The 18,387-nt window shown below is 39.2% G+C and overlaps 2 protein-coding genes across 3 annotated transcripts; both read right to left on the reverse strand.

Annotated features, from left to right (window-relative positions):
- Positions 1–408: 408 nt before the first annotated feature.
- yrdc (yrdC N(6)-threonylcarbamoyltransferase domain containing) lies at positions 409–3,259 on the reverse strand. The gene is made up of 6 exons (XM_068324250.1): positions 3,042–3,259; positions 2,305–2,500; positions 1,667–1,781; positions 1,448–1,567; positions 1,140–1,270; positions 409–751 (listed from the first exon to the last, which is right to left on the reverse strand). Exons 1-6 carry the CDS (start codon positions 3,211–3,213, stop codon positions 682–684), a joined length of 804 nt encoding a protein of 267 aa, XP_068180351.1. The 5' UTR covers positions 3,214–3,259; the 3' UTR covers positions 409–681.
- Positions 3,260–5,471: 2,212 nt separating this feature from the next.
- mtf1 (metal-regulatory transcription factor 1) lies at positions 5,472–18,318 on the reverse strand. Of its 2 annotated transcripts, XM_068324456.1 has the most exons (11): positions 18,257–18,318; positions 15,816–16,344; positions 12,850–13,088; positions 11,557–11,688; positions 11,199–11,272; positions 10,776–10,909; positions 10,066–10,143; positions 9,769–9,871; positions 9,017–9,687; positions 8,731–8,800; positions 5,472–8,575 (listed from the first exon to the last, which is right to left on the reverse strand). In XM_068324456.1, exons 2-11 carry the CDS (start codon positions 16,278–16,280, stop codon positions 8,094–8,096), a joined length of 2,448 nt encoding a protein of 815 aa, XP_068180557.1. In that variant the 5' UTR covers positions 16,281–16,344; positions 18,257–18,318; the 3' UTR covers positions 5,472–8,093. The 2 variants fall into 2 exon arrangements, with proteins under 2 accessions (XP_068180557.1, XP_068180558.1); XM_068324457.1 differs by lacking the exons at positions 15,816–16,344; positions 18,257–18,318 and adding an exon at positions 15,208–15,352.
- Positions 18,319–18,387: the final 69 nt, after the last annotated feature.

Raw genomic sequence — 18,387 nt, forward strand, 5'->3', positions numbered from 1 at the left:
GTCTTATGATTTCACACTCTATTAAGAATAAATAAAAACCACATTCCTAAAATAACAAAGATGGAAGAAATGTGACTCAGATTTGACTCATTCATGAACAACACACACAAGAGTTACTGTGGCTGTACTGAGGTTCTGTTTGCATCAGACACATGTGTTTTCAGGCCTGACATAATACAGCTTGTAAATATAACTGTGACCAGTCTCAGTGCCAGTCTGCCACAGATGAGCAAATAAAAAAATATCACAGATTCACTCCTTAATGGAAGAAAGAATAACACCAGACAAACAACTCAATGTGTATTTCAGCCATAAACAGCCAAGATTTCATTTATTAATATAAACATTAATAAAAAGTCAAGACATTTTGCTTTGAAAGTATAAAAAGATGCATTTTACACCATAAAATATACATTGCTGACCTTTTTATATAAGATATTTAAATAAAATCTACTAATCCAATAACATTAGATACAGTAGGCAAAAAATATGGTCGTCAGAGAAAGTTCAGAATATTATGAACCATTAGTGGTTTAAAGATTGAGCTGTTCCTGAGGTCTTGTCTTTACTGGGAAAGTTTCCTTCCTCCAGGTGAGCACAAAAAACAGTCTTTTCTGAGAAAGCCTTAGATCAAAGCTGAATGTGTGTGTCCTCGATTGCAGAGTGTGATGCGTTCAAAGGTCATTGTTCCCCCAAGTGCTTTGACAGTCCATATTTGCGCTCCAGTACATCAACCGTAGGAGAAACGGCGCTGGAATGAGAAAGTCGGTCATTTTACATTTAAAAAATGGCTTTCAGCGGGATTGGTGTAAAAAGATTTTGTCTTGCATAAACCAAAACAAACAGCTGTGTTACAAACTCTTACTTCTCCTTACGGTTTTTAAACATTATTTCCAAGATGTAATTGTAGCCGTGCATCAAAAGCAACCACAAAGCTGGTCATCTTTAACTTGCATTCTGTCATGTTGTAAAATGTAAAACACATTTCAAAGCATCTCATTTTGTTTTATCTTGATAAAATATTTTGTTTTGTTAGAATCTTGATGTTTTTATACATAAATACACATGTACGATTTATGCATATGATGTCATAAAAAAAAATGGAAACAGTATATCCTTGCTGGTAAAACTGAACTCACCAGCCGGGTCTGATAATGCGGTATTTGCCAGCAACTGATAGGTCGACCACAGTTGAACCAAGGCGGTTCTGGTGTTCTATTTTGCCTCCATCCACTACCACTGCTAGTTTAGGCCAGAGGTCCTGAAACTCCTTCAGAGGACAGAGGACACAAAATTCAAAAAACATCCATCTTTTGCAGGGGGAGCTTGAGACTATCCCTGTAAACATTCACTGAAGGGAGGATGGCCATATCTTGGATAGGCTGTCGGATAAAAGTGTCTTTAAAATACACAAAATTCTCTCTTTTTCTCATTTCCCCCCACTTACATGAACCGCCACAGTGCTGGTTTGCGAGCTGACGTTGGCACTGGTCAGTGCCAGTGGCTCCCCACACATCTGGCAGAGGCGTCGCATGAAGGAGTGGTCTGGGATGCGCACACCAACGAGCTGAGAACAACATAAACAACAGACGATTGGTCCTCATGAATAAAATTTTTTGCTAGATATTCAATTTCTGGTAAATTCTAGTCGGGGGAATGAACTCACCGAAGTGAAGGGATTGAGATCCGTGTTCAGTGCTTCGGATCTTTCGAACACGAGAGTGACGGGACCCGGCAGGAGGTCACTTAACAGTTCATTCTGCACCGGCACCTTACAGAACCTGTCCATGGAAACACAAAGAAGACATGTCAGTGTTAATATGATGTACAGAATGTAACATGTCCCCTTCAGTCACTCAACTAACCCCACAGGCTTTTCGTTGGGGTTAGCTTGGGGTTCAGTCCAGGACCAACCACACTGTCTCAATAACTTTACCTCTGCATTCTGACATGTCATTTTTATTGGAGTGGATGAGTTAAACAAGGGAGAGGTCATCTGGGATTTTTTTTTAGATAAAAGCCTCGTGGTTACTTCTCTAGAAAATGTCTTTCATGTCACAAGACTACTCACAAAAATCAGTCAAGCATGACCCAATCCTTGTATTATGAGAATAACCACAAAACATGCCCTACATTTAGAGGTATACTCAAGTTTAAGACAAAATAAATTAAAAAAACTGACAAAAACCTGATTTCAAACTGTAACACTCTTAGAAATATCAGCTTGCAGGGTTTACCTTCTGACCAACAACAAAAATAGTCCTAGAGAGCTTTTCCCCACTCCGGCGGTAAAACAGCACTTACTTGAAGATGTCCTGAATTTCTCCGACACAGATGGCCAGCGGCTTCTGTTGGTTTCGTCCTTTGATTTCGTAGGTTTTTCTGATGCCTGCGGAGCTCTGGGCCAGACACGCCAGGCCGTAGATGGTGTCTGTGGGCACAGCGACCACACCGCCCTCCTTCAGAGCCTTCACGGTACACCTCAGGATATCAGCGCCATCTGCAGTTTTGAAGTCAAGAATTGATAGGAGGAATCATCCATGCATCCAAGTCAACACCCACCTTCTTCCAGTTTTTATGTGGTTTGGTATCCAATACATTTTTGGATTTCATTTTTTTGATTCCAATCACTTATAACATACATCTTGTAAACAATTGAATATCTTTTGACAAAGACAGAAAATCTTTTCCCACTTGTTCAGGTTTTAATTTTAATTTTCATATATGCATTCAATTCAAATTTCACGTTTGATTTAGAGACATAAATTGGATATTTTTTTTCCTGAAGCTGTTGAATAACAGATCAGGTCATAAAGCATCTGGAGTGTCGCAATCTGATAATACTCTACTGATACGGCAATGGCGTGGTTTGTCACACCTTGCAGGAAAAACAAGGATCTGATGCAACACGCAGCAGTCTTTACGTCAACTGTGATGTACCTGATGCTAATACTGTATTCCCCAAATAAAACATACCAAACGCTATTAACTCGTTTTCAAAACCTTCACACTACCTTTGCAGCAAAAATGACAGTTCGTACCTGTCTGACCCTCCAGATGAACAGACGGGCCATTAGAGGTCGGGGGCGGCAAACGCAGCACTTCGGTCTTTAATTCTTCACACATTTGTCCTTCAAGGCGACGAACCAGGACTGAACTGTGAGTGTCTCTGAATTTGAGTAATACTATGGCGATTTTACGGACTACCTTCATGAAATCAAAGCTGCAGACACGAGTGTACCAGAGCACACCCGTGAAACATGTTGTCTTCCGGGTTACGCCCCCCTGTGACAATGACGTAGATTTAAAGGGGCCGGTGACAATTTCAGACGTAACCTGGAAAATACTTCAGATAGAACAGTGTTTCTCAACCTCTGTACCGCGGCACACCAGAGTGCCTTGAGAGAACAGGTGTGAAATCATAAACTTTCTCTTAATTATTCTTAAAAATGCCGTTGTTGAGTGTCGGTGCTGCAATCTAGATTATAGTGACTGTTCAACTACAGCAATCGCCAGTGCAGAGGTAAAAACAGGCCTTATGCAGTTCAATAGTGTGATATTTTTGTGTGTGTTTCTCAAAACTGACAGAATTGGTTCAGTTTTCTGGTATTTGCTCATGAATGCAACATTAGGGAAACATATCACCTACTCTAAAAAAAAAAAAAGAAGAAAAAAACTCAGAATTAAATTTTTTTTAAATCATGGTGCTGGTCATGCTGTTCCAGTAGGTTTTTAATGTATTGGCTAAAGGCCCCTAATCAATCAGACTTGCTGTTCTTCGAAGGAAAGAGCAGCACGCACTCCACCTCCAGAATCACCTTTCTCTTAAGCAAGAATGTAAGGTCCATCATCCCTCTGATGAGTTCCATGTCCTTCCCTTTCTTTTTCATAGCAGCCGCCAGGACAAGTCTTAGGTCTTCAAGTGTATCGTCATCATAGTCATCATCATAGTCTTTTGGATGATCTTCATCATGATGACTGACATCACCCCTTTGGTTTGGTCAAGTCAAACCTCCCCTCGTCTTTTCTTGTTTACACTAATCTCACTGACAGCCAGTCTGGCACAGATTTGATCTGTATAGCTTCCAAGCTTGTACTTTATGTTTGCTGTACTTCATGCCCTGTGCCTCAAGCAATTACTCTAATTATAATATATTTACAGTATATTTTACAAAATATTTTTTGCAATATATAAATAATCCAATAATATATCCATGTGGATTGTTTGTTTGCGGGCTTTGTTTTATCTTATCTATTTTTATAATCCTAGCAAAATCTAACACCAGTTGTACTTGCAAAATCACAAATCTTTTCATGAATGTATAATATAAATGTAAATATATTATATAATTAATATATTAAATATATTATATAAACATATAAAATATATATATTAAAGACATCAATGCCATTAATCTTCTTAAGAATGCAATACATGTAAAAAAAATAATGACCTGCACCACTTCTATTGTTGAAAGTTGATGTTGCACAGGTTTGTTACAGAAATCTTTTCATTCCACAACTGTCAAACAGGATTTTATATCAGCAAGATTTTGTTTTTTACTTATTATATACACCTGCTTGCCCTCATCTCATTAACTGGGACAATTTATATCAGCTGGGCTTCTGACTGAAAATGAAAAATGCACAGAGAAACAGCCAGTTCAAACGGAACAATCAGCAGCTCATTTCCATAGTCATGGCCTCGGACACGGGTAAAAATACATGCAATTGAAAAAAAAAAAATCTTCAGTTGTATTTTAAATATTGCTTGAAATATTTTTTTGCATATCAATCAAAGATTGCACAGAAAACATAATCCAACAGCCTGTGGAGGATGTTTCACAGAAAATACAGGTGACGCAAGTTGAACTTTTCCAATCTGATGGTGTTCCAACAACTCTTGTCTTGACCAGCATGTTTTATCCACTAGCTTCTCCAAAATGTTGAAGACAGACTGCTGACACTGTCAGATAAAATAAATCTGTGCAACACAGTCCTGAACGATTTACAGGCTCTAGGTGATGTCGTAAAGGTGAGTTGTTTACCCCTCAGCTGTTCTTGCTTAATGCAGAGTTGGATGTTAATTTTATTCACATCCCACAGAGAAAGTCTCTCCAGGATGAATCCTTACCCTTACAGAAGTGACCTGATGTGCAGAAGTTGTTTCTTTTCCTTTATATAATTTCAATAAATTTTGTTCAGAAAACCAATTTCCACATGCGAACAGTTCATTGACAAAATGTTTTCGTGACAAGGATAAGGTTTTATTCATATTATATTGCTCTCAATTCAGAAAGTTATTCATCATAATACTTTTATATGAAACAAGCATAAGCAAACTTTCACATTATACATTCTCTTAAAAAATACAAAACCGTAACAATTTGTCACTCTTTGGGTGTTTAGACATTCCTTTGGAAGCATATGGTTTTCCTCCTTAACAAAACTAGCCATTTGGACATTTAAAAAAATATCCCAACACTCTTTACAATTGTAATCAAACGATGTGCTTCCAAAAAAATGTCACCATCGGTGATTTGCTGATGTTACCATTTCTGGTTACCTCAGAAAAATGAATGGGGATAATAAATTTGGGAGAAAAAAAATGTATGATCAAAAATATTGGGAACAGCAGATCTGACCGAGCCAACAATCATTTTCATGTCGACTTTTATTTTACGAGATGATTTCAAAAATGGAGTGAACCCAAATGAAACATGTTGACACATTAAGTAAAAAAAAAAAAAAGCTGCACATTTGACCAAAAAATAATTCTTAAAACAGAATAACACATTCAAAGTACTCCATAAAACAAATCCAGTTGGTTAACCAGCATGTCAAAGAATGTTGCTGTGACAACACTCATGAGAATTAAGTTTTGGATGGTCCAGATTCACAACTGATTATGAAATGCAATATACTGGAGTTCAACAAACCAGCTGCACATGAATGCATTTGAAAGGCAACATTTGCACCTGGACCTCTGCATATAAGGCTATAGCAGAATGTCATCTAATGGAGGGAGGCATAATTCATCTTTCAGTCGGTATTTAAAATTGTGAATGCCACACCTAAAATTGCATAGTTGCGTTCAATGACGGTATGCATGCGTGGGAAAAATACATAGATGTTATGCTTGCTGGCAGCAATTTGAGTTTTTTGACAGTGAAATGGTGAGTAAATTATGTTTTAAGCCAACGGACCTAAAATGAAAGTCCTGATACCTACGATATCGGCATACATGGAATGGTTCAGGGGACAAATGATTCCATATTTGGCAAACCTGAATATCCATAAATGACTTTCCAAAGCGTAAACATTTCTGTCTAGATCTATTTGCCTCATTTTGATCTGCTGCTGGACATGATCGCCTGAGACTCTTAACGATGAATGTGTCGGCGTGTCGATGAAAAGTCTGAAGCAGAGGCAGTCAAGGCAAGGAGGCTCATGGAACAGTTGCGCTGTAAGGCTGACCAGCTCCACATTCTACTATACAGGGCATAATATCTCTCCGTAATCATTGCATTGCGTCCCATGTGAATACATTATACAGAAACTTATATATACTTGTATAAATCTTGTTACTATGAAGACTGTACAAAAGCCCAGCTGCTATTACAACTAAACACAAACACCTCTGGATAACATGACTGGGGGAAGAATGCAAGAATACATTAGCTTCAAACTCAGATCTAGTGATTCAAAAATCTATAAAAAATACAAATTCTAAATATAATCTACAGGTTTTTTCCCCAAAGATGTTTACACTAAAATGTACTGTATTTACACCGTCCCCCCAGACACCATATTTTTAAATGCTACTTTACAGCAGTTGTATAGAAAAGTGTGTAGTGGTGCTGCACCTCGGCTAATAAGCTGTTAGATTACAAGTTAGTGTGCGATAAACAGGGAGGAGTGCAGCAAAACGTAGGGCTACTGCAAGAGTGGGGCCTCGGGTAAGGAAAACTTGATCAGAATCATTCATGACTTGATGCATCCCTGAGGGTCACAACCGGGTGTTGACAGTAGTTTCTTACTGTTTTGTGGCGGACAATTTATGCAAACAAGCAGATCCTAGAGGATAATTTGCTTCACTGTGCAGTCTACTACAGGTGTCTCTCTTCTCAAAATTTGCTTTTAGCAATACCCATATTCAAAAAAGAAAAGCAATTCAGTAACAAAAAAAATACAACAAGTGATTGGAATAAATTAATAGATTTCTTTTCTATCTTCAAGATATTACCAGTATAATCAATCAAGCTCTAAAATAAATTAACATGTACAGTTTTTAAATTAGTTAAAGTTATAGGCATCTCATTAATGTATTGACTTGATTTCACAAAAAAAGAAAAGACAGATCTGGTCACAGGTTCTTTTTGTGAATAGTATGTCATCGTTAAAATAAGTGACAAAGAATCATCACATTTTCTGGCCTATGCTTAGTCTTCCTAGGAAACAAACACAGAAGAAATCACTTATTGTCAGACATCTTTTGGGGGTTGGGGGGTGGGCTATGAGGCCAGCCCCTTTCCTGCTTGGAACAATGCTTTAAAATTCAGTAAATTCCTCTAATATACAGTGCATTCTGGCCATTTGCATACCAGCTTTAAGCATTTGACATGTCCTGCAGTACAGTACAAGGATATACGACATGTTTTGTTTTCCTGCTCCGGGAGGGTGACCTTAAAACCAGGAAAAAGTCAGTTATCAGTGCTTGGACAACTTACTCATTTCAATCAATTCAGAGTGGATCAACAGGGTCACTATATACAGTTTTAGTATCACAAAGGATCCGCCTTTTCCCTGCATTAAATAATATTACTAAACCTTAATTAGCAAAACCCATCCAGTTAAAAAGAATGCCACTAATGTGATGACACCAAACACAAATATATTTATAGTTCATGTATTAGATGCACGCACTCATACAAGACATAATGTATTGCAGGTACATGAACGTTGATGTGCACACACACTTCAATAACAAAGAAAAGGTGTTGCTGTGGAGAATGACATGTGGGTGGAAATGATGCTGTGAACGAGTGGGAGCAACAAACACCTTGCTGCACGGACTCTGAAAGGCAGTTCTTCTAAGGATTGCCATCTGTGGCCATGTTGAACTCATCAGCTACCAGCAGCAGAGCCTCAATGTTGGCAGCTGTCTCAGGGCTCTGCATGGAGAGGAAGTCTGAGACGTCCATATTGGCTAAACCGTCAGATGAGGGGGGGTTGGCGGCAGCGACAGCGCTACCTGCCATCGTGGAGAAAGTCTGTGACGAGGTGGAAGAGGAAGAGGGGGACGACTCCAGCCCCGCCTCACTCAACTTGGAGGAAGACTTGGGGAGGCAGCACGCAGAAGACGAGGTGGTTGGATGATGTGGAGGCCCTGGGGGCTGTGGGGGAGGAGGGGGCTCTGATGTTGGCGGCTGTGCTGGGGTCAAAACTGTGGCGGGGGCACCGTTTGAACTTTTGTCTTTAACAGAGTCCCTGCAGGCACAGTGGCACTGGCAGGATTCCTCCTGTTTGATGATGATGACAGGCAGACTAAGGCCAATCTGTTGGACCGAGTTACCTGAAAACAGAACCACCAGGTTAAGTGAAGACATGTACAGAATTAAAGGCTATGTTTCAGTCTTCAACGTTTTACTTGTAAAATTTATTTAAAAAATTCAACAAATCTAATCAAAGTCTGACATTAAGACAACAATCTCCTCCTAATCGACTCACCAGCATTTCCTCCCACTGGTATGGCCGTAGTGAAGAAAACCTTTTCCACTTTTGGAGCACCTTGATGTGGCTGAAAAAAACATTAAAATGATGTAGTTCATACAGGCTGAAAGCTGGTAATATACCTTAAGACTAAAACATTTGCCAATGATTTTTCATGACACAGACATGACCCACTCGGGAGACAAAAAGGAATTCCTTATTTTTACATGTGTAGGAACATATTTCTTTAAACTAAAGCATGCATCATAACACCAAGACTCCTGTTCCTTAGTGCGTTACTCACTACTTGCTCTGGGTTCTGCTGGCTGTTGGTGGCACTGCTGAGGATCCACTGGAGGTTCTGGTCAGACATGACCAAGCTGGGCTGCAGCAGGTTCTGGGTAGGAGCTATTGTAATGGCAGCAGGTGTGGTAGGCAAACCGGGGCCAGAGTTGGGGGCGGCGTTATTGTCCAACGGCACAGCTTGAGTCACACCTGCCAGAGCATCTGTTGTTGTCGTGGCTGCAACAACAGACACAGCTGCGGTGCCCGATGCTATGGTGGTCATTGCTGGAGCCACTGGAGGAGGGGCATGGATGGATGGTGGTAAAGGAGTGGTCTGGGTGGCACTATCTGTCTGCAGGAATGTTGGCGGTATTGCCACGTAGTGCTGGGGGGTGGCATGGTTTGTCGCTTGGACAGAAGCCTGGGTAGGCACATCAGATATGTGCTGATGCCCGGTGAGTTGCATGAAAGAAGGAGGGTGTGTGGAGCTGACAGTAGCAGTGACAGAAGCAGGAGTGGAGGCTTGAGAGGAAGAGCTTTGACTGGGTTGGGAATGAGCCTCCATGACTGTAGTCGTTTGGGAACAGGAAGATGAGGAGGTAGGATTAAGGGAGAAAGAGATGAGAGACAAGGCATCGGTCACAACTGGTTGGGTTGAGGTCTCAAGGCTGAAGGGCTCAGCAAGGCTCTCTGAAAAAACAACAACACCACCCAATTAAAAACACTAAGTAAAATTAAAATTAGAGCCGACCAGTCTGGTGATGAACTGACCGTTGGGAGGGGCATCATCTTGGCTGACACTATTTTCAGGACTCTGGAACATGAGCTCAAAGATTTTCACTGGGGTTACATTGTTGAGGTCCAAATTCTGAGCCTGTAATAATGTCAAAATATGAATGTAATTCTATAAAGATTTAATATACCTTAACCATAACGCTACGTTACTTATAAATTTACATGACAGAAAGTTCTGGGTCAAAATAGTAAGTATACTAAATATATCAACTACCAACACCTTCAAACAAATTTTTCCTGTGTCACAAAGCTGAAGAGAAATGCAGGCCTTACATTGTGGATGTTCTCGCGTAGCTCCGAGTCTGTCGAGATGAGACTCAAGTCACTGAGGCACAAGGAGTGATTTGCATCCTGTAACAGATGAATAGATGCCATTTATAGTTGTTCGTTCTACGGGGTCAATTGCTGAGTCATACAAATAATACGAGAGCAAAAATGAAAAACAAGGTTGAAGAAGGTAAATCAATATTTAAGTTCTCGCACATTGTTGTGAGAACTACACATTGCACTTCAACACTGTTACACTGCTGTCCATCTCTACAACAAAATTTAGTGCACTGTTTAGCTGTAATACAGGACAGTTTACGAGCTGAGCAACGCTTACTTTTTTGTGGTTTCAGGTTGTCTTCATGCCACAATGCTGTGAAAATGATGTTCAATCACATGGTTCAACACCGGCTTTGAAAATGCTTTTGTACAAATGCCAGGCCATCGGTGATGTACCTTTTCAAAATCAATACCACAGAATAACAACTTGTTCTGTGCGTGCACGGCTGTCTGAAAATGTAATAGCCATGGGACAAAGTTGGGTCATGACACTAGTTTTCACAAGAGCTGTCTTTCACCGGTTTACAGAGTGAGCGTAATGGTACATTTTATCCAACAAACATCATCAAGAACACAGAGTATGAATAAAAACACAATTGTCAGGATTCACTTTCAAAGCATCCTTCACACTGAGTCACTGCTGTACTGTGACTCACTTCAGAGAGCGGGTGGGTGAGGGTGACACTGAAGGGCTGTCCTTTGTCGTGGCCCCGGATGTGACTCTTCAGACTGTACTGGCTGCTGAATGTCTTCTCACAGCCATCACTGGGACAGTTAAAGGGCTTCTCCCCTGCAGAACAAGAAGACACACATCAGAAGTCAAAGAGTTTAACAAAATAAAACAACATACTGCGGATATTAAAAATGTATTTTCACGCCACAGGCTAAAGGAATATCAGCATTTTATTTTTCCACAAGCCTTACCCTGATGATGAAGTAATTACTGCTAATGTTGCAGTAATTCATACAACTCTACTGATTCCATGATAGACAAAGCCTATGAAGTGCAATGTGGCTTAAATATTCCACAACATACTGAATGCTCATACATAAAACCATTACATGTAACACATTTGTACCTGTGTGTGTCCGTACATGTGTTTTTAGATGATGACTTGCAGCAAAAGCTTTGCCACAACCATCGTGATCACATCTGGAGAAGGAAGAAGGGACAGAGAGAAACTTTAATCAGACTGTAGCAGCTACAAATACATAGTGATGAATCTACAATGAAGTTAGAAGTCATACATCTTAGAGCCATGCTTGGATGTTGTTCTGAACAAAATGCAGCTCCCAAATAACATTTTTTAAAATTAACCATAATTATTATATACGTGTAGATAGGCAACCATTAAATTGAAGTATCAGTCAATATCACAAGTCCCTCATCTTCTACTGATGCTGGATTAAATGTGGGGTGACAGTGGACATACTTACCGAAATGGTTTCTCCCCAGTGTGTGTGCGAATGTGCTTCCTCAGATCGCTGAGTGTGGTAAAGTACTTTGTGCATCCTTCCGATTCACAGTTGAACGTTTTGCCTGTGTGAAGTCTCTGGTGTGCTTTTAGTCTGCATGGAAAATCAATTGTGTTTCATTAAATCAGATTGGAAGACATGCTGAGAGAAACAAACTAAGTACTGTAAGATTTCTTTCGAACAGGCAATACACCCAGATGTGGCATTACTGCCCCAAGTAACAGCATCGTACAGGGAATTGAAAACGGTTGCACAGCTTCACGGAACCCCAGAAATGTTGTCATAGCAAATGAAGCAAATAGAGAACAAAGCTTAGATGTAGACTGCATCGAGTCACTTCAAAAACATTAATGGTAAATATGGTTTGAAAATAAAAAAAATGGTCACAATAAAGCATTAATGTTCAAAGAATTATAGCATTTTTATTTTACAAAATGATTCTAAATCATCCACAATATTAATTTTAATAACCAATTTTAATTATGTGAGACCAAACTTTTTCTTTGATTTTTATAGCACTTTCCACTCAAAATTTACGAAGTGCTTTACAAGACAAAGAACTAGAACCAAGGCAGTCACAGACATCAACATCCCACGACACCCCTGAATTCAAAATGTTACTCTGACCTACTTGCATAGGTCAAAGTTAGTGCTCAGACCTACTTTCATAAATCTAAGGACAAGGTTTGATCTGTGGTCTTACACTGGCCTTCTCCCTCGTTTTTCTATCTTATCCGGTTCCTAAGTGTACAAAAGTTGAATTTTGACCTTGACCTAGTTATCTCAAGGTTAAGATCATTTCATTTTCATCCCATTTGCCATCCGAGTAATGTGCTTTTTGTTTCATCTTTCTATCTGCAACGGTTGCAAAGATATTTGGACTAACGAACGGACGGACGGACAAATGGATGGACAAACACACAAACACTGACAATCACAATACATCAACGCTTTGAAGCGGGATGTAAAAAGCAAACTGTGATACAATGCCCCAGGTTATGTCAAAAAACTGATGTTACATAACAAAATGTTAAAAATAGATTAGAGGAGGGTAGCTCCAGTTTTGGAGAACACATGACAAGAAAGAAGCTAGCAGTGATTCATTTCTTTTCAACAGAAAATTTCACTAGACTACCTCTGTTTATGTGCCAAGCATCCTGCATGATGGGGACAACAAGCTGTGCCCTGACTATACAACTAACAGCCGCACAAGGACAGGTACAATAAACAAAACCCAGCTGTGTGAACATTCACCTGTACAACGTGTTGAAAGCCTTTTCACAACCTTGAACGTCACACTCGAACGGTTTCTCCTTGGTGTGAACACGGACATGGATCTTGAGACTGTAGGACGTAAGGAAGGCCTTTCCACAGCCCTGCTGATTGCACACAAATGTGTACTCGCCACGGTGTGTCTTCTGGTGCGTTCGCAAGTTTCCTGCTGTGCTGTACGTCCTTGTGCAGCCTTCAAACATGCACTGGTAGCGCTTCACCTGAGAACAGGAAGGATAAGGGAAATCAGCAGCTGACCACGCTTAAATTTAAGTTTGCAGAAAATAAGCGTGAATCTAAGTAGAGAAACACAAAAATTTCCCTGCATTTCAAAAAGGCAGTATGAAAGTAATTGAAGTCATTACCGACCAGTCTTGCCATACTATGAAGTGACAATCTGAGTCAATGTGACCTTTTAGACACAATTTGAACTCAGTGACTCAACCACCCGTAAGCACACAAATTGGTTGTGCAAAGGACAGTCACCCCGACTAAGTACCCATGCAATACTTTCTGTCCAATTCTGTTTCACAACACCAATCTCCACTGCAGTGTGGCAGCCTCTTTATCTGTCCTCACACAAAAGGCGATGTGAACAAAAGCAGCACTTTCTCCCCCCTAAAAGATACTACATCCAGTATTGAGAAGTCAGGTTGACTGCCTCGACAAGCATATTTTATTATTAACAACTTCCAGTTCAAAACCACTTTGGAATCTCAAAGAATAAAAACTTTCAGTGGATGTGGGCTATAAAAAGAAATCTAATAAACTGCATCTTTACCCATAGACATAAAATGACATATTCTCACAAAAAAAGTCACCAGTTGGATACAGTATTAGCAAAATTGAGAATTTCTAGTTTAAATTTGTACAATACAATAGTTTCATATCAAGTAAGAAAGACAACTTTATATCTATGCATTTTTAAAGAAATTTCAGATCATGATATCTGTTTTCCCAACACTCCTGGCTTAAGCTTTATTGGCCACATAAAATAATACATGGTAGGAGATATTGAGGTCAACACAAAGCAAACATCCATGGAGGCCTGTAGTTTATGTCCAATACCATCAGTTCAATTACTGTGAGCATCCAATGCTTTGAGCTCTAACATGTGTTGTGGAAAAGAGCACTTCATTACAAATGAATTGCTTCAATGATAACATGTACAGTGATACCTCTAAGAGCATAATGTGGCTTGCGCAGACTTTATTTTTTCCACTTGTAGCAAAGGATTATGAAGCTGGAATTTTCTATTTCAAGGAAAAAAACCCCCACTGTTGGCTCTTCTCTGTATTTTACATGTATTATTATTATTAATGACACTGACTCTTGATGTTCTGGTGCATGGGTTCAGGGAAGACGTATCATGAATGAATATTTTAGTGTATCTTGCTCTTAAAAATGAATTGTATGCTTGTGTCATCATAATGCAATATTCAATAAAGTAATAATGCTTAAATGTTACAATGGAAAAACAACACAACAGATAAATTAAAGATAACAAAACAATAATGCAAGCCCGAGACAGTGAACAAGACAGTATGACAACTCAGGTTAAACAAATAAAGCAGTATACAGAATGCTGGTTGGTTAAAAAGACAAACAAGCTTTTGTCCACAGACCATTTTCAACAGAGAATGTTATACAAAACCAATACATTGTCTTTTTTGTGAGTTAGAACCATCACCACAGTGTTGTAACATCCTGCTACAGAAGTCTTGTTAGAAATAAGAACAATTGTACATGTTTTCTATTATTAACAGAAAAAAAAGTTACCATGAGCTCAAAAGCCACCACGCAGGTCTGGCCGTCACATGAGAATGTAATTCATCAACAATAGCAATTCCAAAGATATCTTCCTTTCTTGCTGTGTGATCTACAATTTCAATATAATACTTTTTTAAAAATTGCAAGTAAATTTTCCTCTGAGTTTGAAAGTAGACGAGTCTAATAAAGACTTTGTCTTTATTATTTAAACCAATATTGACAATGCCACCAGGACATTTAAGATTAATTTGTTTGTTTGCAGTAATAATAGGTTAAGGTTCTCCTTTGTGGAACCGCTTTGTCAATAAAATTGCGGAAAAATGCTTTAAACACTCCTGCGGTTCACTCATCCAATAATGCTAAATGATGCTCTTTGTTATAAAAGTTGTCAATAACCACACAGCATTAACACATCTTCTTTTGTCACAAAAACTACTCAAGGTCTTTTCTGTATGAGGGAGCATCACAAATGTGATCTAAAATTTGAAAGAAAAAATAGGCTGAGGACTGAGACTGACAAAGGACTGAGTTGTTTTCTGCTAATCATTGTATCCTTCCTTCAAGACTCACCTGTTCTGAGTACTGAGAAGGTCCAACTCCATGGCAAGTAAAGTACATGGACTTCTTTGTTACGATGCAAAAGGGCTAAACCAAGGCCTCGCACCGTAAGAAAACATTGAAATAGTTAGCTACTAGCTAATTTTTTGATGGTTTGAGGCAATAATTTCTCCCTAGACAAAATGAGAAGCACTAAGCTACTGAGAAAAACCTGTCTGGACACCTTCTGAGTTTCACCAACCTTCGTATTTGCAATTCTCCAATTCTACATTAAAATACAAATTACATGTTAGGCAGGGCTAACGCCTTTCCAACGCCATTACAAAATGTATTCTGCTGTCTGTAAAAACATGAGATGTCTTAGAATGTTGTAATGAAAACTGCTAGTTCTCTTAAGAAATATACTTAAGTGACTTAAATCTAAAGTACTTCAGCAATAACCAAACAGAACCAAATTACTTCAGCAAAAACAAACAACCACAATCTACTAATCACATTTCACCTTGTCTTCCCGCATGCATGTTGTAAGTAGTAATATTTAATTTCATAATAAATGAATGACCATAAGCATAAAAAAGTTTAAATCTAAGCAACGAAATCCATATTAAAGTCACTCTTACCTCTCTCTGCTTTGTCTCTGGACACTCGGAATGCAGGGTTAGCGTGGCCCCCTCTATGTTGCGTGGCATGGGTGTTGAGCCTGGATTTATTGTAAACTGGATCTGGTCTGGTGAAATGGTATGGTGCACATAACCCTGTGACATGCCATCAGGATCAGTCATAAAGGTGATTGAACCCTCCTCCTCATCTCCATCACCTTCTCCTTCAGTGAGGAAGGTGACCCCATCTTCATCCCCTCCACAGTGACCTTCCTCTTCACCCTCTTCATCCAGTCGGATAGGGTCACGCTCAATTAGCACTGTGGTGCGGTCATACACTCGGCCAGATGATGATGAAGGCTCAGTTATGAGGTCATTATCTTTGTCAAAGTTGATCTTGTCTTCTTCGTCATCATCCCGCTCAAGGTGAACTGCCTCCACCTCGAAGTACATGGGCGCCTCTTTATGAGGGCCATTCTCACTCATGGTCCCTGGTACCTCTCTTTCCTTTGCAAGGAGGGCTGCACACCTACACTGTCAAAGTTACAACCTAAAAGTAAATAATAAGTACTCGGTTACTTAAAATATTGTAGAAGTTAAATTTGCAAAAAGCAGTAAACATTTGAATGGCAGTGTAGTTTCAATTTAATACAATATGTGATTCAATGGTAAAGACAAAAAAGTCATCAATGAGAAAGTTTACTTTCTGTAGCATGTCATCGCATTAAGGTCTCAAAAATAGTAAACTGTGCAAAAAAATCAATGAAATTCAAGAAGAGATGAGGTGAGGATGAAAGTGATTGAAATACATTAGTGTGGAAAGGACTGCAAATCTACTCCCAAGTGTCTTGGTTGCCACAGATTTAGAGTTAGACATTATCTACACAGAAAACATTTTGAGCAATATTTAAGCTCCACTGAAGTGGTCAACCTTTAAAAAATCCTCCAAGAGCAAAGCAATGGCTCATTCAGGAAATCACAAAAGGTCCAAAGAAAATATACAATGAGCTGTAGGCCTCTCTTCTCAATAAAAGCGTTCATGCAAGGATTCACTTTTGAAAGGCAAAAATGACATCCAAGAGTGGTGAGTGAAAGGTCAATGCTAAACCAGGAGAACATTACAGCTCATCTGAATTGTGCCCTAAAACTCCTAGAGGACCCTCAGAGCTTTTGGTAAAAATATATACAGTATGGATCAATAAGTCTAAAGTTGGATTGTTTGGAAGACAGAGATCCCATTACATCTATTATAAGCCAGCATTAATACACAACATTCCACAAAAACATTATTCTATATGTCAAGCTCCAAGAGAACCCTTGCTTCTCCAGACACAAGAAACTGATGTGTTGAGAGTAACACAGATTCTTGCAAGTACCAGGAACCCTTACAGGAAACTCTCTTGCCATCTACGAGTAACTGAGGCTTGGGCATCATTGAGCACAACAACAACAGAAAAATTGCTGCAAACATAGTCAACCGCGCAATGCCTGATTTTAGAAGGTCAGGAACATTCTGGAGTGTTCATCACATACACTTGACTTGAGTCCTGTGGAAAATCTCTAGAGAGATTTAAATAACGTGGCTGGAGCAGATAAATCTAAGAAGATAATTATAAGACGGGGGTCCTTTGGGGAATGGGCCAAGATTGTTCAGTTACGCTAAAGAAAAAAAGAAAAACCCACCGTTGTATGGCTCTGCGTTACATGTGCAGCATAAAGCGCGTAATACGAACACGATAAAATATAGAACTTTGTAATATCAATGACACAAGTCACAGAACAGCAATGGACAAACCCGCTAGTCTTCTGTACATTTAATTATTGATTCCAAATCTTTTTAAGTGTGTCAGGCTATATTTTAAGAAAACGTTGTGTAATATGCACCATAATTTACGTTTTCAATACTCAATATAGCAAACAAATGTTTATGAAAACAGTGGTCTCATCGTGGTTTGTATAAATTAAGTATTTGTCCAAAATTTTCGATTAGTCATGCACCCTAAGCAGACTGCGCAGTTAAGAATCCCCCGGACTTCCGATCTATCGTCAATAAATACACATTGGTCACATCGTTTGTAGCTTCAAATATATGACGCTAGCTGGCTGTTACAAATTGATACCAAACAAAATGATTACTTCATTTATTGTTAACAGTCAAAATTAAACAAAATTTCCTTCAAAATTTTGATCTTCAGTCAACTAAATAGGGCGGGTAACAAGAGTTAGCTTTAAGCTAACCAAGAAAATTATCACATCTCTCTAGATATAGTTATGCTAGCCATTAGCAATTTTAGCCCAGAGCTAGGATTGTGAGCTAGCTAGTAACTGGCTAACAGTTAGCCTGTTTACTGTCGACAAATGCCATGACTTGTTCTCCCTTCAAGTTTGTTGTCACTAAGTGACAAACGGACATGGTAAAGTTTAAGCTCATCGACAAAAATAGAACATGCAAATATATTTACCTGTGGAGAAATGTGAGCCTTGTTCCTATGCTTTGGATGTTCAGCACTCTATCGCCTCCCTGATACGTTACGTCACAGACGTTCGTGATGAATTATGGGAAATTCAGCATCATCCCAGAGATTTAGAATGT

The sequence above is a fragment of the Antennarius striatus genome, chromosome 9, assembly GCF_040054535.1.
Source record: "Antennarius striatus isolate MH-2024 chromosome 9, ASM4005453v1, whole genome shotgun sequence".
In the NCBI taxonomy this organism is placed as follows: Eukaryota; Metazoa; Chordata; class Actinopteri; order Lophiiformes; family Antennariidae; genus Antennarius; species Antennarius striatus.